The sequence below is a fragment of the Pan paniscus genome, chromosome 5, assembly GCF_029289425.2.
Source record: "Pan paniscus chromosome 5, NHGRI_mPanPan1-v2.0_pri, whole genome shotgun sequence".
Lineage (NCBI taxonomy): Eukaryota > Metazoa > Chordata > Mammalia > Primates > Hominidae > Pan > Pan paniscus.
The window spans coordinates 156,489,319-156,511,983 of NC_073254.2; the positions used below are offsets into that span (position 1 = coordinate 156,489,319).

At 41.0% G+C, this 22,665-nt stretch overlaps 1 protein-coding gene across 8 annotated transcripts in view; it reads right to left on the reverse strand.

Annotated features, from left to right (window-relative positions):
- MAP7 (microtubule associated protein 7) overlaps positions 1-22,665 on the reverse strand; it is a 210,833-nt gene that overhangs the window by 180,141 nt on the left and 8,027 nt on the right. For 4 of the 8 annotated variants that reach the window (XM_034962923.3, XM_034962922.3, XM_034962919.3 and 1 more), the window contains exon 1: positions 2,198-2,551. The exons of 3 other annotated variants lie outside the window; for them this stretch is intronic. In XM_034962923.3, coding sequence (XP_034818814.1) covers positions 2,198-2,330 — 133 coding nt within the window. In that variant the 5' untranslated portion in view covers positions 2,331-2,551. Of the gene's footprint in view, positions 1-2,197; positions 2,552-2,725; positions 2,951-22,665 lie in introns of those variants that run through there. One more of the 8 variants, XM_034962918.3, reaches the window with a different exon arrangement.

A 22,665-nucleotide genomic window follows, 5' to 3' on the forward strand; every position in this document is an offset into this window, starting at 1 on the left:
TTGAATGTGTCATAGAGACAATTGGTGATCCACAGAAAGTTTGGACATCCTTATCAGCACAGGATTTTTTTCTCCCAGTATTCCTCCAATACCCACCCTTGCCCTTCCCCCCACTATGGGCAGGGATAGAAAGAAAAATGGTAGGGGGTCAGAAACTCCTTGATTAAGTCTCTCTTATCCAAGAAGCTGCATAAATTGCCAAAAATAAGTAGGTTTTTAGAAGCATCTTCTTTCCTCCCCTTTCTCTTCCTTTTTAAAAAAATACTAAAAGACAACTAAGCAAAAACAACAACAGGAGACAGGCAGAGGTATTCAAGAAAATTATTAAGAAGAGGGCAGGGAGCGGTGACTCACGTCTGTAATCCCAGCACTTTGGGAGGCTGAGGTGGGCAGATCACAAGGTCAGGAGTTTGAGACCAGCCTGGCCAATAATGGTGAAACCCCGTCTCTACTAAAAATACAAAAAAAAAGCAGCTGGGCATGGTGGCGGGTGCCTGTAATCCCAGCTACTCAGGAGGCTGAGGCAGGAGAATTGCTTGAACCTGGGAGGCAGAGGTTGCAGTGAGCTGAGATTGTGCCACTGCACTCCAGCCTGGGCAACAGAGCAAGACTCCATCTCAAAAAAAAGAAAAGAAAAGAAAATTATTAAGAATAAAATGGATGGCTATCCTAAGTTACTGTCCAAGACATCCAAGGAAAAGTACCACAAATCAAGAATGTTTCCAAAAATACCCCATGGGAACAATTCAACAAATCTACATTAATTTTAAAAGTTACCAACTTTTCAGAGGCAAAATGATTTGCTGCTAAAAATTTAAAGTCCTGAGTTTTCATCCAGAGCAACACACTCTGGTTCAATGATGTAATTCACAGGCAAATAAAAGAATCACATTAAGTCACCCTCCAGTCATAGCATCATTTGATTTCTGAGGTCATTTGGTTCTCAGACAGGAGCCAGGTCTGATAGTAAATAAAAATCAACTACAGTAGTAAGATTCTACTTATTAGAACTTCTCATAAAAATGAAGTAATATGCTTTTGGATTTAATGTAGACAGTTTCAATTATATTTAAGAAAAGCAAAGTAAGATTAATTCGAGAAACAGGAAAAAGAAAACGAGGAGTCCTCAGACACTGGATTCTATTTAACACTCTTCACTTTATCATTGCTTAAATATTTGCTTTCTACTTTGTCATGCTACCTCTCTGCATCACAGAAGAAAATTTGATACCTCAGTGACAGAATAATTTAAGCGCAAGCTAAAAATTAATCAGCACATAAAAGCAAGAAAACTCATAACCCATCTGTTTAAGAACAGCTTATATATTTTGGGGAAGGGGAAGCAAGACTTAGGATGCTGGAAAATGTAAAACACAGGCCTTAAAGCTCCTTTTTCAAAAATGTCTGATGTTGCTGTCTCTGGCTGATAATTACAGCCCTGGGAGGGCAGCTGTGAGACAATGCTGACAATGATGCAGTACACAGGCTCTCAAGAAGCTGGTAAGCTGCTGCTACCTTTCATACTGTGAAAGAACAACACAAGGGTCAGACTTCCCTTTTCTGTAACCTGTGCATTTCAACTGCCATACACGAATTCAGTTATCATCAAAAGTTATACAACCTCATGATCTCCTCCCTGCTCCCTAGCTTCACCCTCCACATTCGCCCTCAATGTTTGCTGTGCTCCTCTTTACTCTTGGCATTTTAGTATAGAAAGGGAAGTGACATTTTGACCCTCTGCCTAGAAAAGGTTGCACTCTTGAGTCACTTTAACTCATCCTTTAAAGCAGAAACTGACTTCATTAAAGTAAGCAAAAATTATCTGAGGCACCTAAGGAAGGTGGGGAGATGTTCGTTTAAACCTTGATAACTCAGTATTTCCTCCTCTTGATGAGGACAGAGTGACTGGTCACTGTTGAAGTGAGCATGGGAAAAATTAAACATCTCTAGGCCAAGAAAGTAGCTTAAGTCAAAAAAGGCAACTGATCTGAAATACACCGAATCTACAAAAACTGTTTCCCATTTCATGCATACACAACCCTACAGAGGGTATAAACACTACCAGCAAACCGTGCTAGGAGGTCACAAGCACTCACCGGAGCATGCACGAGCAGCACAGTTTATAAAACGTTCTATAGGCAGTGTGGGAGACAAGGGCTGGATCTGGCTCCGACCAAAGGGTGGAGCTAATGCATACCTTTTGGTCTTCTGGAATTTCCATTCTTTTGCTGTTCGTCTTCCTCATTAATGGTGAATAAACCAAGAGGAATTGGCCTTGCATTGGTCTTCTTCAGTCTCTCGTGTCGGAGAGCTGTAGCTGATCCAGGCATACCGCTGCTACTTGTTTTTTTTTTTAAATTGTGATTATATTAAAAATATATGCTTATGTAATTGCAGCTCCCAGGAAGCTGCTAGTTCCTAAGCTGCCTGTTCATTTGAGCACTTGTAATAGATCCCCTATGGGTAAACAGTTTGCAAACAGCTGACAGATAGTACCAGCCACTTGGCAACTGAGGCCCTGCAGTTCCCCTCACCTAGCAGCAGCTTCCCCACCTCCCCTACCAGCCCCCTCCCACTGACTCCCCGACAGGCACATGCGCTGGTGATTGCTCCGGCTCATGCATGCACACGCACACACACACACACACACACACACACACACACTCCTTCCAGAAAAGCCCTACTAAAGACACGCAGGGTCTGATGCCTCCCACCACTGCACAACCTGTTCAATCAGATCCCAGCTTCTTCCTGCTGCAGCACCTTTTCCCAATCTTCTTCCTGCTACCACACAGTAAAATATTCACCCCACAGCAGAGAGGGGAAAATATGATATGCTGCCGTTAACAGTTGCCCTGACAACCCTAACATATCCTAATCAAGAAGGGCCCAGAGTGGCTCCATCTCCCCAGCTGAGAAGCGGCAGCTTGCAGGATGCTGGGTTCTGGGATCTCACCAGCAGAGGGTTACAGCGTGAGGCCGCTGGGCAGCTCCCTCTTCCTCTCAGCGGCAGCGCAGCAGGATGGGAGGAGAAAGAGTTTTGCTTGCACAAGCAGCAGTAGACTCCTCAGTATGGAGACAGAAGCCTGAGGAAGAAAGGCTTTTTCTTCTTTTCTGGGCCAGGTTGTCTATCATAACAATGTTTGCAAGCCCGTGGATGAATGAAGGCATGGCTGGTACCCACAGAGCAGCTCACTTTACTTTCCTGACATTCTTACCACCCCAGAGCATGTATAAGAACAGGGTTGGCAGCACCAGTCATGAGGGCCACCAGTGCCATGTCCCTGAAACCCTCCAGTGAAGACAGGCAAGGGAAGAACTATGCTGGCTCCCACCAGAGATCACAACGTGGAGTGTCTCCTCTGCAACTCAAGTTTCAAGGACAGAACCTATACTGGGGAATTCTCCAAAGGAGAAAAACCTGTCTCTATTACACCCAGCACACCCCCCACCCTCAATCCCCACCGCTCTGGGCAGTTGCTACCAGCCGTGCTGAGCAATGCTCAACACTTGACCCAATTTTAGCTCTTTTTTGGATCGTTTTCTTCAAAGCACAGAATCATGTGATTATTGTTTTCTCCTGAAATAAGCTATCTCACTTTAAGACTCTCTACTTCTAGACTGCTTAAAATGTGTGCTGTCTCCAAAAAAAATTTACAATAAATGACATTAAAACATGCCAACTGCCAAATTAAGAAAAAACATTTTTTTTTGCTTTTGTGTTTTAATAAAAATCAAGTCTGCTTAGCAAGTCAAAAGCAATCCTCCCACTCCCCAACTACTCCCTTACTTTTTCTCAGTACTTAAACCTACTTACCCAAAAGAGGGCCCAAGGGAGTCTAAGGCAAGTACAATATCCTCTCTAAATCTCTTGCGTGGAACAGTAACTTTGGACAATTCACTTAACTCTCTCAGTGCCTCCGTTTTCTCTGTAAAATTGGGGTGATGACTATCATTTACCTATGGTATTAGGGTGAGGATTAAATGCGTGTAGTGCTAGCAACTTGAAGTGCTTAATAAATACCAACTATTATTATACTTTATAATAGTTTGCTGTAACTAGTCCATTTTTTGCTTTGTAATTATTTTCAAGGTATTTCCAGTTCAACTATCAACACTACCAGGAAGTACTTCTTTGTATCTACTCTTATTGTCCAGCATGGTGCTGGGGGATGTACTACATTGTGAGCAAACACATGCTGAAAAAAATAAATGAATCTTAAGAACTCTTTCCCTCCACAGGCTGCTTGATTTAATTAAGTTCACATATATTTAGATCTCTGGCATGAAGAAACACAGGAAATTTCAGTTTTAGAGTTTATTTTAAATTGTGTCAATCTGTGCAGTGGGTCTTTGGAATAAAATAGAATGGAGTTTTGGAGCTGAATGGGCCTGAGAAAGCAAGTGAGTCAGCATCGTTTTACATGCGAGGAAGCTGAATCTCATGAAGTGAAATTCCTTGCCTAGGTCAAATGTTAGTTGGCAGCAAGTCTACAATTAAAATTTGAACCATCTTCCTCCTAGTCCAGTGCTTCTCCTGATGACAAATGTTTGACCCAGATGTTTTAGAATCCTAGATCGATCTCCAATTTATGTGGAGATGGAAGGAAAGGGAGGACGCATATAAGATCTTATTGTTTAAGAAATAAAAAAATGGATACAAATTGTAAATGTAACATACTTCCATAATTTTCTATATTTGTAAACTTTTATTCTTGAATGAGACATGATTTGTTATTTCCTATTATTTTTCTTTAATCAGACGATCAATAAACACAGGTGTAATATACATCAATATCATACTATTTGTGAAATGAAAATATTTTCAAATCCACATTAGCTTCTTTCCTCTACTTCAAGAGAGTCAGGTCAGTATTTACAATAGCAAAAGCATAACAAAACAAAAAAGCAAAATAATAACAAAAAAAACTCCACATACAAAATAAGCATACTTGAAACTACCTTTTGGTAAAGAAAATGAAAATCTGTCTTAAGCAAATGACTAATTTCATTTAGAAATGTTTGTCACCCAAATACAGCTTACAGCTTCCAAACAAAGCTAGCTGCTGCTCTAATAACTAACACATTATCTCCACTGAGTCAAGATGCTCTCATCCTGCTGTCGTGTAAATCCTGACCCCAACATCAACTAGCTGTGTCACTGTCACAGAAAAGCAAACAGCACAGGATCAAATAATAACAATAAAGGATTTTTTTCCTTCCTTTATAAAGGACACATTTTTCACTTAAGACATAAATTCATTTGAGATTAGTTTCTTAAATGTTCACACCCAATCTTTAATGGATATAGGGGTTAGCTCCTGGGGAATTCCAGGAATACTGTGGCTTGATCCCTGTAGAGGCGTGGGTACCATCTTCTCGCAATTCCCTTTTACATTTTGATCCAAACCAAAGGCAAATACGGAAAGGGGTATGGTGAGACCTTAAATTTAAATATCCGCCAAAGTAAAATAAACACTACTCTGAATTCCTGAACTCTTTGAGATGGAGTCTCGCTGTCGCCAGGCTGGAGTGCAGTCGCACAGTCTTGGCTCACTGCAACCTCCACCTCGCGGGTTCAAGTGATTCTCCTGCCTCAGCCTCCTGAGTAACTGGGATTACAGGCATCCGCCACCACACCCAGCTAATTTTTTTTTTTGCATTTTTAGTAGAGATGGGGTTTGACTATGTTGGCCAGGCTGGTCTTTGACTCCTGACCTCAGGTGATCCACCCGCCTTGGCTTCTCAAAGTGCTGGGATTAAAGGTTATAAGCCACTGCGCCCAGCCTCCTGAACTCTTCTCCAGCACTAAGGAGCATTTTCAATTAGATGTGGCACAACTATCCTTGCATGTCACATGCAGATACAGAGGCTTAAATCAGTCCCCATGGGAAATAGGCATGCAGCCCTCCAACAGTCAGTAAGGTTTTGCAATTACTTTCTTTAAATTGTTAAAGTGATAAATGTTGTATTAATAGAGGCTTTGTACAAATTTGAGAGAAATGAGGCACTGCCTAGTGCAAAATGGTAGATTTTACAACTAGATTGGCTTTATATTGCGTAAAAATATTCTGCAGTATAATTTCAAAATGTATTCACATTTATGGGTAAAAACATTACCACTCAGCTACTATGATTAAAACAGTCCAATAGGCCCCCGAGCAACTGCAGGTCCCACCCGCTTGGTCCACAATAAATTTATGTCTCTTTGTCCTCCTACCCTGGCTGGTTGGCATCTCTGGCCTATGTCCAACCTGTGAGTTGGATGAATATGAAACAGAGTCAAACTTGCTGATCTTTGGGGAAGTAAGCTCATGACTTGGGCCTAGCTGTCACAATGTTGTATAAAAGACTAACATGTAGTCACATGCATACACATACGCACACATAGAGTCAGCTTTCTGTTCACATTTATGCTTCCTAGACTTGTGTGACCATAAAGTTGGAAAACAGCACACTCCATGAATGAATCCAAGAAATCTGCTTAACCAGTGAGAAACATACCTAAAATTTCCCTTTCTAAAAGCCCAGTGAGCTTTACAAAAACATTATTGAAAGAAAAAAGAGCCTAATTTGTACTATTCAATGGCTGTAGCTGAAAACAGAAATTATTACTGCTGGATTGAATGGCCTGTCACCAGTAAATTACAAGTTCCACGTATGTATAAGTTATTTACTTTTCATCAGGGTCCAGAAGTGCCAAAATTCTTTTCCACGTTTCAACATTCGAAGAGATGGTTAATTCTTCAAAACTACCGGACTTCAGCAATCTTTTAAGTATTTAATGCATTTCCCCAAGATAAACTGAAATTTACTTCTAGCAGGAGTTTTAACAATATTTTTATGCAACTTAAAAACTTTGCATGATTTTGAAAATGACAAAGCCAGCACAGGTTGACATGGAATCAAACAACCACTAAGGAACAAAGGGTCCCAGCTGGTTCTTTGCCACTCTATTCTTGAAGTTAAAGGGCAGCCTCAGAGTTTCCTAGAATTATGCCACTTACTGATGGCTTTTGTGACGATAAAGGCACAACATTCTGCCATCTTGCAGCATCATGCATAGCATAGAAGAGGCTGGATAAAGAAATATTGCACAAAGAAATATCAACCCTTTGAAAGGAAAAGGCAGATTTGCTTTGATCTTCTTTATTTGACCACTTTTTGTTAACAGGCATATAAGAAAAACAGTAAATACTGCCCTAGTAGCGGTGACGCCATCAGCCAGAAGTACCAGGTCCCTGTGGTGCCTTTTACAACATTTCTATAAATCTTCACTGCAAAACACTTCATGGTGCCTACAGAGTCCATTTTCCCATGTCTGCTCTATCATAAACAAATTTCAAACGCTAGGGATTCATTTATACAAATGTAAGGTGTGGATACTAAGCTTTAAAACCCTTTCCTAAACGTTAGGTGTGAAATGCCACATTAAACCTTAATCCAGTAGCATATAATGGAATGCCTCTCAGCCCTCTTGTTCATTACTCTCATTGATAATACTTTATTAATGTGCACTACATGAACTTCTGAATTACTTGATAAAAGTTAAATGTGCAAAGACTGTCCTCTCTTCTCACGATAATTAGGCTAAGAAATCCAATTTTATAGATTCCAAATGAGGGAAAGAAATCAATCGCTGGGTTCAACAGAAGATTCATACAGATGCCCGGACTGTGTTTCTGTAAGTTACCTAATTCACTGAGGGTCTGTGAGCAGTTTAATTTAGTGTTTAATTTAGTTTTATTGTTGAGCCACACCATTAGAAAGATAAGAAAATGAAACTATGGTTCCTTGACTTGCTTTGCTTTAGGAGTAGTAAAATCATGTTAAAGATGACAGATGGGGTGCTTTGGAGCATGCCATCAGAGAGGATACAGAGCCAAAGGCATAATGTTTTCACCAAACAGAGGCAGTGGGGAGCCACTGAAGGGTATTGATAGCTAAATGTGTGATCCAGACAGGCCAGGATGAACTTGCAGTGAGAAAGAGAGAGACGGGACAGAGACTAGCTATGTAACTACTTCGTCCAAGTAAAGAAAAGGGATCAAATGGTGGCCATAGGGATAGACGTAAAAACAGGAATATGAGAATCAATCATGTTTGTGTTTTTTTAACAGACGCCCCTCTAGCAGTGTGAAAAACTTATCCATAGGCTTGAACGTGAATACCAAGCTCCTGCAATAGTCCAGATGAAAGATGGAGAAGTGGGCAATGGAAAGAAAGGTAGTTATGTTTTTATTAAACATTAATATGAGAACAAGTGCTCTATATCCATAGAAAAAAGAAAGCTAAGAGATGGATAGACTTAGGTCCAAAATGATCTCAAAGAATGAAATAGTGAGCTATACTTAGACAGGATACAGCCTATTCAGTTTATTCCCACTGAATAGGCTATATTCTTATCCATTCAGTAGGAATAAACAGGAACATATCTTTTTATATTTAAAAAAAGTTCAACTGGACGGGTACAAAATGAAGACCTACCCAAGCTGCCCCAGAAACAAAGCGAGCACTTGGACAACAAGCTCACTAAACATCATCAGCGCACTGAGGAAGTAAAAACCCTAAGTGTCACAGTGGAATCGGCAGACATCAGCGTGCCTAATAGGAGGACAAGCGTTCTCTGTTTACTGGTCCTCATACTACATGGTACTCGCAAGATATCTGAAATAGGATGATAAATGAGAACACTTTCAGAAGAGAGTGACCTAGGACTTACCATAAATATTCTAGGCCATAACATAGGAGACATAACATAGAAGAAAATAAGACAAGACTCCAGAGGAATAAAATAACAGAATTAAAGGTTAACATATGGAAGAATTTACACTTTTAGTGGAAGTGTAAATTTAGTTCTGGAAGAGAAAACTGGGACCAGGGACTGTAAGTTACCAGAATGTAAAAAGTTATGTTTCTTGACATTGAAGATAGCTGTGCACAAACACTGATCTGGAATGATGATGTTGGATTAATGCACTGTTTACAGGTTGAATTTTTTTTTTTTTTTAATCTCTAGAGCTTCTTCTGATCCTGAGATTCCATGACTTGATGCAAATGGAAAGTTGAGTTATATAACCAAGAGAGAACACTCAGGCAGAGGGAAAAAGCAAGGCTGAGATAAAGCCCTCTCCTTTGCTGTACCTGTGCACATACTTACTCGCATGGCTTCATTTTGTAAGCAACTCAGCGTTTCATTATTTTACTTATTCAACTGATGGTCCCGAGGTTTTAGCCTTAAATGCTAAATCACAGAAACAACTGAACCTTCTCCAGGTGTTTGGGTTAGAAGAGGGCCACACTACTCTGATCTCCGCACCTGCAGCTTCCAGACTTCCCACATTCTCTCACCCACAATGTAATGAAAACCTACTGATATACATGCCTGTAATCCCAGCACTTTGGGAGGCCAAGGCGGGTGGATCACCTGAGGTCGGGAGTTCGGGACCAGCCTGACCAACATGGAGAAACCCCATCTCTACTAAAAATACAAAATTAGCCAGGCATGGTGGCGCATGCCTGTAATCTCAGCTACTCGGGAGGCTGAGGCAGGAGAATCGCTTGAACCCGGGAGGCAGAGGTTGCGGTGAGCCGAGATTGGGCCATTGCACTCCAGCCTGGGCAACAAGAGTGAAACGCCATCTAAAACAACAACAAAAAACCTACTGATAAAGATGAATAAGAGAGTTTTCCCCTCAATGAGCCAATTTGTTATAGGTGGATCCCTATAGCTATGTGACTTGAGAGATGAAATCTAAATGAAGAGCGATACTAAAGAACAGCAAACCAATTCAGTGCATGACTTTTTGGGCATTTTAAGGATAGTGACAGCATTAAGTCTTTAGGACAGCAAAGCATCGGACAGGTGAAGAACATTCATTTCAGAATGTTTTAAGACTTTTCCTCAATCCCATCTGTGTTAGTCCGTTTTGTGTTGCTATAAATACCTGAGACTGGATAATTTACAAAGTTTTGTTTTGGCTTAGAGTTCTGCAGACTGTACAAGGAGCACAGTGCTGGTATTTGCTTCTGTTGAGGGCTCAGGACGTTTACAGAAGGAGAAAGGGGAACAGGTGTGTCACATGGCAATGGAGCAAGAGAGATATTGGGCTCTTTTAAACAACCAGCTCTCACATGAACAAACAGAATGAGAACTCACTCATTACCATGAGACGAGTACCAAGCCATTCATAAGATCGGCTCCCATGGCCCAGACATATCCCGCTAGGTCTGCCTCTAACATTGGATGTCATATTTCAACATGAAACCATATCTAAACCGTATCACCATCCTTTGCTACTTTGCCACTCTTTCCATTTCTTTCTCCTAAAACCCCCTGAAATTAAAAGACATCCATTTTTTTTTACTGAAAGCGTAATATCCTGTTTTTACCTTCAAAAATCAGGAAAGATTAATTTTTAAATTTTATCTCTTAAATAAAGCGATTTGTATGATTCTGGGTAAAAACTGTTAATTTTCTTCCTGAGGGTGAGTGTATCAGTGAGGGTTCTTCCACGAAATAGAACCAATAGTATTTTTGGTTGTTTCTCTGGAGAGAAATATGTTGTATATAAAGACTTATTTTAAGGAATAATGGCTGCTGCCACTGTGGGGACAAACAAGTGTGAAATCTGTGCAGCAGGCTGGCAGGCTCGAAACTCAAGCAGGATTTCCATGTCACAGCCTTAAGGCAGACTTCCTCCTTCTTTCCCAGGCCTTCACCTGATTGGATTTGGCCCACCCATAGCCAGGATAATCCCCTTTACTTAAAGTCAACTGATTGTAAATGTTAATCATAGTTACAAAATACCTTCCCAGCAACATATAATGTTTGGGCTGAGCCCAGCTGTCACTTAACCTATCAGTCAGTGACCTCAGAGAGATTAAGATACTCCATTCCCACATTCAAGTCAACAGGCTGCGAACGAAAGCATGCCATTCAAAAGTCAAAGGTTTATGTATCAATGATCATAATCTTCATTGAATAGGATGGAATCTATTTACTCAGATAATTTTCCAATACTGTAATGCTCTATTAATATAATGTTCCTACAGTTGGGGTCAGGACATCTTAGACTTATTAAATCCCTCTTTATTTTCACTAATGATCACCCTTTGAGAATCAAGTACTGGTGAGCTTAAAAGCATTATCAAATGAACCCTTTTAATGAGAACTAAGCAGCCTGTTTATCTGAACATTAAATGATTCAAAAGTACAGATATATAGATTACAAAAAATCCTTCTCTATTATAATGAAGTAACCCCACTTTCTCAAGCAGTAGAAACTAAAGTACATAGATACGTACATGGGGATGGAGAGAGGGTTGGATAAAACGCTTTTCATGAGAAAAGCGTATGAAGGTTTGAGGCATTAAACTTTATTTTTTGATTTATTTATTAACTGAAACCAATTGATACAGTTTGGATGCTTGTCTCCTCCAAATCTCATGTTGAAATGTAACCCCCAATGTTGGAGGTGGGGCCTAGTGGGAGGTGACTGGATCATGGTGGTGCATCCTCCATGAATGGTTTAGCGCCATCCCCGTGGTGATAAGTTCTCCCTCAGTTAGTTTACATAAGGTCTGGTTGTTTAAAAGTCTGGGACCTCCCCTCACACCACTCTCTTGCCATGTGAAAGTGCCTGCTCCCGCTTCACCTTCCACAATGATTGTAGGCTTCCTGGGACCCTCAGCAGAAGCCGAGCAGATGTCAGTGCCATGCTTGTACAGCCTGCAGATCCCTGAGCCAATTAAACCTTTTTTTCTTTATAAATTGCCTAGCCTCAGGTGTTTAAGTGACATAAAACAAAGCCTAACACACCAATTCTGACAAAAGAAAAAAAAATTACATACAATTCTCCAGCATAGTTCTGAAACCAACCTAGAGGAAGGAAGTGCCTCACAGAAATGCCAAATTATATAATTGTGGTGGGTAAGTTTGAGGCTTGGTCCATTTTCCTTCAGTGAAAGCCACACTGAGAATTGTCAGTAACCAACCAGAACACTAAAAGCCTTTAAGCTAAATTATAAAGATATAAGATATTTAGGATTGAGTGACAAGCTTAGAAGCTTTTTTTTTCCTTTTTTTTTTTTTTTAGTATTTGTCATCTTTTTTTTTTCTTTTTTTTAAATTATACTTTAAGTTCTAGGGTACATGTGCACAATGTGCAGGTTTGTTACATATGTATACATGTGCCATGTTGGTGTGCTGCACCCATTAACTCATCATTTACATTAGGTATATCTCCTAAGGCTATCCCTCCCCGCTCCCCCCACCCCACGACAGGCCCCGGGTGTGTGATGTTCCCCTTTCCATGTCCAAGTGTTCTCTTTGTTCAGTTCCCACCTGTGAGTGAGAACATGCGGTGTTTGGTTGTTTGTCCTGGCGATAGTTTGTTGAGAATGATGGTTTCCAGCTTCATCCATGTCCCTACAAAGGACATGAACTCATCCTTTTTTATGGCTGCATAGTATTCCGCAGTGTATATGTGCCTCTTAAAATTTGTAACTGCTAAGCAAAAAATATTCCTAATGCATCAATAATTTTTTTAAAAAAATATGAAGTATTAATTTCCAAGAAGTAGATATTACTAGCAATCCAGCAAGGTTTTTTTGTTTTTTGTTTTTTTGATAATACGTCTTCTCTTAGGCTTGACTGACCTAGAGCCATCAAGATTTTAGGGGGCTCTATATGAAAAAATTAACATCTCAAAAAGATTAACAGGTTGGTAAGCACTCAGGGGACACCTACTTCATCTCTAAACCCTTTCACTTTTCATATCCATGACCTAAACCCATGGATGGCAGCTTAGGAAGGATTATAATGACAAAGGAGCCTTTTGGCAAACTTCCTAAAACACCTCAAATGACCATTTTGCCTTTTTCATAAAGTGTAATGGCTATACTCCAGACACAAGCAATGTTGTAGTAAAGAAATCAAAATCATAATAAAAATCTCTCCTTTCTCTTAAATTTCTTGCTGGAAATAGTACTAGCTGGCTCCTGTTTCCACAGGCATGAAGACACTTGCCCCTAAGTTCCTGAAATAAGCAGCAGCCATGTCCCTTTACTGCCCAGAGCCAGACTTTATCCAGCACACTGGAAAAAGACCGTGTTTACAGTAAAAAGAGGGAAGCAAAAGCTGTTTTGAAAATAACTGCAGGACTGCAAACTGTTGAATGAACATGTTTCCAGATAGGTACATCTGTAATAGAAAGCAACCCTGTGCTATGGTAAGAAAAAACCAGCTTTGCACATTGTACAAGTGGTTCAGAATGCCCAATTCACAGGTGTCTGAACTCCATACCCAGAGTCCTAGTTCTGAACCTTTTGCCCCTTCCTTCTGGCATTTCATATACAGGCCTTCTCTCTTTCAAAGGTTTCTTGAAGACTTACTTGCTACTGTGGGTGTCATTAATGAATCCTGCAACACTCTCACAATGACATGTGGGTCTCATCACATATATGGTTTAGATTTGTGTTGCACACTTGGTTGATGGTTGGAAACTTTTTCTTTTTTTTTTTTTTTTAACTTTGATGTTGTTCTCAGCAAGCAGCAGATAAATATTGGACCCGATCAGTTTGTAAATAAGTTGCAGAACTGACATTCTCAAATCTGTCCATTTTAGACACAGCTGGGATACCGAGGATTGAATCTGAAATGCCAACCTAGGGCTCTTCCCTGTGAGGCTTCACTGGATTATAAGATTATGGGATTTTTCTATCCAAAGTTTTTCAAGTCTCATAGGTCTTCTAGAATAAAAGTAGCTTCCCTCTTCTCAATTTATTTCAATACTTTCAACTGTTGAGACATCTCTTGTATTTTTTCTCTATCTAGGCCTTATACAGTCACTGCACAAAGCATATGGATGCATCTTTTTATATACACAGGGAGGGCATCTTCACCAGGATATTGGGATGGGTTTATTCCTAGTGTTAAGTAAATCCATACAAAACTTATTTTCAATAATAATTCAGTTCTATTTTTACTGAATAACACATATTAATATTTCAAAGGTGGCATCAGGAACACTTGTTTAATCAATTTCCACAGTGGCTACTGTATACAAAAAGACAATTTGGGAGCATTGCTGGGAGAATCTAAACCCAGGACCCATCTGAGGAAGTGACATATTTTCAGATTTACGAAGTTATGAAATTTTTTTTTTTTTTTTTTTGAGATGGAGTTTCGCTTTTGTTGCCCAGGCTGGAGTGCAATGGCACAATCTCGGCTCACCGCACCCTCCTCTTTCCAGGTTCAAGCGATTCTCCTGCCTCAGCATCCCGAGTAGCTGGGATTACAGGCATGCGCCACCACGCCTGGCTAATTTTGTAGTTTTAGTAGAAACGGGGGTTTCTCCACATTGGTGAGGCTGGTCTCGAACTCCCGACCTTGGGTGATCAGCTGGCCTCGGCCTCCCAAAGTGCTGGGATTACAGGCGTGAGCCACCATGCCTGGCTGAAATTTTTTAAAAGATATAAAATTCTAAATTCCAAGTTGAACAAGATATCATTTTCTTAGTGAGAAATGTGCCTCACCCACATGCCCACACACCACACCCAGGATACACCTTGTAAATGGTCCTCTACAACTTAAGAAAGTTTCTTCTAAAATTTGTGACTCTAATAACTTACTGATATTTTCTATTTCATGTATGTACTTTGCTTGAAGAAACCCAAACTGACTCCTGCTTCTCATGAACATCTCGTGGAAGGCAAGTAGTATGTTTCCTCTATTTTCCTGGTAGAGAAGCATATTCAATGTGGTGATCGTGCCTTGTTTAAAGCCAGAATGGGTGTTAGGAGGTCCATCTCTCTATGGCTTAAAGCAACATAACCTCTGTTGCAATATTTTAGCAAAGGACTTAAAATTTAGAACTATGGGCCAGGTGCGGTGGCTCACGCCTGTAATCCCAGCACTTTGGGAGGCCGAGGCAGGAGGATCACTTGAGTTCAAAACCAGCCTGAGCAACATGGTGAGACCCTGACTCTACAAAAAGAGACAGAAAAAAAAAAATTAGCTGGTGCCGGGAATAGTGGCGTGTACCTGTAGTCCCAGCTACCTCAGGGGGCTGAGATGGGAGGATCGTTGGAGCCCAGATGTCAAAGCTGCAGTGAGCCATGATGGTGCCACTTAACTCTAGCTTGGGTGACAGAGCACCAGAGCAAGATTTTGTCTCAAAAAAAAAAAAAAAAAAGAGAACTATGATATAGCCATTAAAAAAACACTTTTGGATACCATAAAAATGAAACAAAAATAAGCCAAGGCCAGAAGCAGTGACTCACACCTGTAATCCCAGCAATTTGGGAGGCCAAGGTGGGCGGATCACCTGAGGTCAAGAATTCGGGACCAACCTGGGCAACACGGTGAAACCCCGCCTCTACTAAAAATACAAAAATTAGCTGGGTGTGGTGGCAGATGCCTGTAATTCCATCTACTCAGGAGGCTGAGGCAGGAGAATCACTTGAACCCAGGAGACGGAGGCTGCAGTGAGCCAAGATCGCATCATTGCATTCCAGCCTGGGTGACAAGAGTGAAACTCCATCCCCCCCCAGAAAAACAAAAGCCAAGAAGGGCTTTTATGGGTGTTTAGCGTGATCACATAACACAATCTAAGGGTCTCACAGGCCAGTGTACAGCAACCTCCTGGAACATTTGACAGGTAAAAACCATCATCCCAAGTGCTTTAATGATGCCTTTGATCCCAGTGCCAAGCCTATGACAGTGTGATCACACAGCTACAATAAGGTCTGAATCATCATTACATTCTGATGCCTTCACTATGGAGAGCTTACTATTATAAATAAAAAACGGCTTAAGGAAGAAACTTAACATGCCAGGGTGTGCCCATCGTTTCACAGTAATGCAATACTAATCTTCAGTAATCATGACAAGAATCATAACAAACACTTGGTGCCTATGCTGTGTCAAGCACTGTTCTAAGAACTTTAGTATCAACTCATTTAATCCCTGTGACGATATTACCAATACCCTATTTTAAAAAGGAAGACACTGAGGAAGAGAATGCTTACATGACATGCCCAAGATCCCACAGCTACCAAGTGGTGGAGCTGAGATTGGAACCCAGGCAGCCAGACTCCAGAGACCTTGCACAAAATAGTAGGCTAGAATTACCCCTAAATAATTAGTGTTAGTTTTGAGCTTCAGACCTCACAGCCTCACACATGCTCAGTTTCCGTATAATCTTAAAGAGAAATCAAAGATACTCTTATTTAGGGATCAGTCCCATCCAATATCCACTACTGACCTCTTCATTTTTGCCTTGGACTTCATAGTTAGACACACGCTAGCTGCAAAGAGGAGAAAAAGATAGGAAATCATGCTGCCAAAGGTAAGCCCTCCCAGAAAAAGCTTCAAATCACAAAAGATGGCACCACAAAACCTCAGGAGCAGGCACGAATGCAACTCAGAAGTGCCTGTAAGCTGGGTGTGGTGGCTCATGCCTATAATTCCAGCACTTTCAGAGGCTGAGGCAGGAGGATTGCTTGTGTTCAGGAGTTTGAAAACCGCCTGGGCAACATAGAGAAATCTCATCTCTACAAAAAATAAACCAAATTAGCCAGGCGTGATGGCATGTACCCGTAGTCTCAGGTACTCGGGAGGCTGAGGTAGGAGAATAGCTTGAGACCAAGAGGTCAAGGCTGTAATAAGTCAGGATTGTGCCACTGCATTCCAGCTTGGGCAACAGAGCGAGACCCTGTCTCAAAAACAAAACCAGAAGTGCCTGTAGACATTTCAGTGTGTAGAGCCAGAGATGACAATTTGAGGTGATAATCAAAGCACAAGTTGAATAATCCTGCTGAGAAAAAAATGCACAGTAAAAACCGCAGAGGTTACCAGCTGGGCCTTGGGCACAGCAGCATGCGGTGAGGAGAAAGAAGAGAGGTGAAGGAAAGAAAGATTAGCCTGAAGGGTATTAGCATCTGGTCACACGGAAGGGAAAAGGTCATACTTGGGTCAACTATTTATAGACAGAAGAAACAAGGTCCAGTCTCCAGAGCCAGGGACCTGGTGATCAGAGGTCAGGGGTCACTAGAAAGATCTCTGGGAAAAGTATGTAATTTTCTACAAAATACTTTAATATCTACCCCAATTTAACCTTTCCTGGCTTTAAGGGGCAGGAGGGAGAGGAAGGCAGTGTAGGAGCTAGGCAAAGTCAAAAAAAAAAGAAAGCTGAATGGTATTTTGTCTCACTGCACATATTCATACAGAAATGTGCGTACATGTGGACACTGAGTATATGTGTGCATACTTAGCTATTCAATTGTACTCATACCTGTATTCACATCTATATTTCCTTCAAAAAAGTCCTGGGGCAAAATAAGAGACAACTTGAGTAAACTCGCTAGATTTAGGGCAATTGCTATTACGATTTTCCATGTGGTTTCCATAAGCAAGGTGCACACACTTGACACCACGCACCACAACAGGCAAATGGAAGGGAATACAATAGGAAATGGTTCTGAATCATCAGTTCTCAGCACTGATTGCACACCAGACCATCTGGGGAGTTTTAAAAACACTGCCACCTGACTCCCATCCTGCAAGATTCTCAGATAATTACCTTGGACGCCACCTGGGCATCCTGATATTTAAATGGTCCCCAGGTGATTTTTAATCACTGCCAAGATTGAGAGCCAATGATGTGAATCAATGATACTCCAGCACATGGGCCCAATAATCATTTCAACAACATAACCTTAGGGTCAAGGAGTGACCCATATTTAAATGAACCCACCACGCCTGTGGTGAAGTTGTCACTGAACTAATTTGGAGCATCTACCATGAATAGAAACCAGTCCAGCTGGAATGCAAGAAGTAAGCAACCAGGTCCTGTCTGGTGTGCCTGCCACCCCAAAGACTTGGGTCAGGAGCTTCTGAGAACCAGAAGCCCAGATTCGAATCTTGAGAAGCAGCCAAAAGTTTTGCTACAGGAACACATCTTACAGCCAATTATTATGCATGTTATTGCCACCAAGTAGGCTTCATGATGAGGGGTGGAGGTGCTAAAGGAAGGGCTCCTTTCTAGAACTTCACCTTGACATTTAAACTGATCCTAGAGAACTTTTCTACATTCAACAGTGTTGGGGAAATGAGTTTTATACTCAGAGGTTATGCCATAGTGAAGGATAGTTCTCTTTACTAGAAAGCCAACTCCAAAAAGGAAGCTTACATATCATTTAATTTTAAAAGTCACAGAATTAGAAATTTTAAGATACCCCAAATCTCAATACTCTAAACTTAAAGATATATCATTTACTAACAGTGCCTATGAAGTGCAGCTCACATATGCCAAGTGCACTGCTCCCAGCCTCTTCCCTGCATTGTTTTATACCCCGTGCTCCTCTGTGCCATCTGGTCAGGTGTGTCAATCCTCCTTGGCACTTTCTCATGATTCTTTTTTTCACAACTATTTCTATAGGAGCATCAAGGATGAAGAACTGTTGAATGCAGTTTTCTCACTGTCAAATACTATATATTACTCTTCAAATCAAAATTCAAAGTGGAGCCGGGAGTGGTGGCTCCCACCTGTAATTCCAGCACTTTAGGAGGCTGAGTTGGGCAGATCGCTTGAGCTCAGGAGTTCAAGACCAGCCTGGCCAACACGGCAAAACCCCCTCTCTACTAAAAATCCAAAAATTAGCTGGGCATGGTGGTGGGCACCTGTAGTCCCGGCTACTCGGGAGGCTGAGGCACAAGAATCATTTGAACCTGGGAGGCAGAGGTTACCGTGAGCCAAGATCATGCCACTGCACTCCAGCCTGGGCAACACAGCGAGACTCTGTCTCAAAAAATATATTAAAAAAAAAATTTCAAAGTGGTACCTAATAAAAAAACCTTACAGATCTTTTCCAACAGGCTATTTCTCAAATTAAAAAGATACTAAAGAGAATAATAATTACTGAAGAGAAAATCCAAATGCCATTTAAATGTGTCAACAACCGTAACTCAGAGTTTTACAAGAGCTAAGATAGTAAAGAGGTAGACAACATCACTGCTACAGAACGAGACAAACCCTAAAACTGAATTTTATAAAAAAGAATAAGCCTAAATACCATTCACATTTAGCTTACAGAACCTTAGACCATGAGCAACTGATGAAACGTCCAATGACCGACTATCAAGGCTTTACAAAGCACTGTATCTGAGAACTGGTAAGTATTCAGTTTGACAATATAAGATGTTCCAATAAGGAATTAATCAGGATAATAAACAAGGTATATGACCAATATGTCTAGCTTTCTAACAACAAAACAAGTTATTTCCAAGTTCTAGAAAGCCATATCTCAAGGGATTAGAACACAGACCATTAAGGAGGAAGAGAGAACTTGAATTGGCAGGGAATGTGCTATATAATGGCACTTCCGTCCATAATCAACTTCAGAATGCATACTCCACAGGAAATAAGAGATACTATGGCTCTTCAAGCAAGCAACGGTGTGTTAAAATTTAAAAAAAAAAAAAAGAAAAGAAATACTGTGGGGAAAAAAGAATGAAGGAGAATAAAGATATTAGAGTCAAATATAAATTCCATATTATACCTAGGCTCTGGGATCAACACCACCTCCAGGCTTTCCTAATTCATGTGAGCATGGGTTAGCATTAAAAAGGCACTATTTTACTTTGAGGTGATTACATTGCTTTACTCAAAGAACTTGGTGGAATGGCTAAAGTTTTAAAAACAAACAAAACTAACAATACTAAGTATTAGTGAGGATGCAGGGCAACCAGAACTCACATACACTGCTTGTAAGAATGTAAAACCATAGAGATGCTCTGGAAAAGCTTGGCCATTTCTTATAAAGTTAAACATACAGTTACATGAATCAGCAATCCCACTCCTAGGTATTTACCCAGAATAAATGAAAACTATGCTCACACAAAAACCTGTAGGTAAGTGTTTACAGCAGCATTATTCATAATTGCCAAAACCCGGGAACAACTCAAATGTTCTTTGATAAACCATCTGTGATACTTCCATACAATGGCAAACTACTTCATCAAGAAAAAGGATGTACCACATCCTAACATGCACAACAGTGTGCCTGAATCTCAAAAACATGATGCCAGGTGAAAAATTCAGACTCAAAAGGTTACATAATGTGGGGCCGGGTGCGGCGGCTCACGCCTGTAATCCCAGCACTTTGGGATACCGAGGCGGGTGGATCACCTTTGGTCAGGAGTTCAATGATCAGCCTGATGGGGTTTAGTAGAAACCCCGTCTCTACTAAAAATACAAAATTAGCCGGGCATGCTGGCACATGCCTGTAATCACAGCAATCCGGGAGGCTGAGGCAGGAGAATCGCTTGAACCCAGGAGGCGGAGGAGGTTCCCGTGAGCTGAGATTGTGCCATTGCACTCCAGCCTGGGCAACAAGAGTAAAACTCCGTCTCACAAAAAAAAAGAAAAAAAGGTTACACAATGTATGATTCCACTTTTATGACATTCTGGAAAAGGCAAAACTAGGAAGATGGTAAACAGATCAGTGGTTGCCAGGGGTTTAGGTGTAGGAAGAGAGTCTCACTACAAAGGTGCAGCATTAGGGAATTTAGGTTGGAGGCAGAGGACTCTTTGGGATAATGTTAACAGTGGTGCTTACATTACTCTATACAGTCAACAAAACTAAAAAAAGAAAAGAAAAGAAAATCAGTAATTTTTTTGCCCACAAATTATTTTTTTTGAGATGGTGTCATGCTCTGTTGCCCAGGCTGGAATGTGGTGCTACCATCTCGGCTCACTACAACCTCCGTCTCCCGGGTTCAAACAATTCTCCTGCCTCAGCCTCCTGCGTAGTTCGGATTACAGATGTATGCCAGCACACCTGGCTAATTTTTGTATTTTCAGTAGAGATGGGGCTTTGCCATGTTGCCCAGGCTGGTCTCGAACTCCTGAGCTCAAGCGATCTGCCCGCCTCGGTCTCCCAAAGTGCTGGGATTACAGGCATGAGCCACCGTGCTGGACTGTACGCAAATTTTAGAATAGATTTTTTTAAATCCCTCAGCCTATTCAAGGATTTGTAATTTTTTCCTCTCACCAGCAAGCTTTATGGGAGGGTCTATTAAATTGGCTACCTTTCTTTCCCAAACTGCTTATCTAATAATCACTTATAATCTGATGTAGCCCCAACTCTTGCACCAACAACTGAAATTCCTCTTCTGGGGTTGGTCAGTGACTATTTGTAACCAAACCGACAGCTTTTTATAATATGTCTTCATCAGTCTTTGAATCCCTTACCTCTCCATCCCTCTCAGCAGGTGTGACATTGCTCAGCTGTGCTTTTCCATCTGTCTGCTTTGCTGGCTCTTCCTCCTCCCATGCTTTACAGGTCGTCTCACCCCTTTGTGGTTTTTCTGAGCTCTCCTCACTCCCAAACCTTCAGTTGTTATTCCTTTATGGAGTGAATCCCAAAGTCCTGACTTCTATTTTTCTCTTTTAGTCCTATACTTCCAGCTGCCTTTTGAACATTTCCACTTACAGATCTCTCTTGTACCACACATTTTCATGTCTAAAGCAGAGGGTTTTTTTTCCTGTTTCTCCCACCAAAACCTGATTCTGCTGGACACAGTGGTGCATGCCTGTAGTCCCAGCTACTCGAACAGCTAAGCCGGGAGGATCACTTGAGCCCAGGAGTTCAAGTCCAGCCCAGGCAACATAGCAAGACCCGCCCCCCACCTCTTTGGGATAAAAAACAAAACAGGTCCTCCTCATGAATATTTTCCAATAAGTCAATGAGCCAAACTCAAACTTGGAAAAGTCTCATGTCACCTTTTTACCTGCAATCCTTTGACACATGCCCCTGCAGAAGCTTAAATTAATCGTCTCTTCCTATTGCCATGCTAATGACTGCCTGGATTTCTGCAGGAATCTCAAAGTTGGTGCGTATGTCGCTGAACTCTTCTCCAGTCCATCCTCAAATCCACGTTGCTACTTTGAAATGAGGACCAGCTGAGTAGACCTAGCCCTTCATTGATCTCCAGAGATTTGGCTAATCTGGCTAGGCAGATGTTCCTCGTGCATTCTCATCCCTCCAGGTGCACCCTTCCCAAAGCAGTAAAAGAAAAAAAAAAAAAAATCAATGGAAGAGAATGACTTTCCCAGAGGGAGGAACTTTGCTTTCATTAGCTAAAGGCACAGCTGAGCTCTTGTTAGAACTTGCAATCAATATTTCAAGATTCATGGGCACAGAACTACCTGATTATTCCTGCTTTAATCAATATCCTTTATTCTCAAGAATCCTCAACACTTCCCCCACTACCCTACCCCAGAAAAATGTACTAGCCTCTCAGTTTGGCCTTCAGCCCTTCCACAATTTGACTTCGATGAACAATCATTCCTAACTGACCTAGGACTTTCTTTGAGCTTTACACATGTGTCAATATGACCAAAACTTTGCTCTTTTTCACACCTGCATCTTTTTCTCCCTTTCCTCCATCCAATTTTATATCCCACTTACCCATTTTTAAAAGTTTATTTTTTTATTTTTTAAATTAAAACAAAATTTTTTAATTTTTTTTTTACTTTTGTGGGTAAATAGTAGGTATACATATTTATGTGGTACATGAAATGTTTTGATACAGGCATAATGTGAAATAATTACATCATGGAGAATGGGGTATCCATCCCCTCAAGCATTTATCCTTTG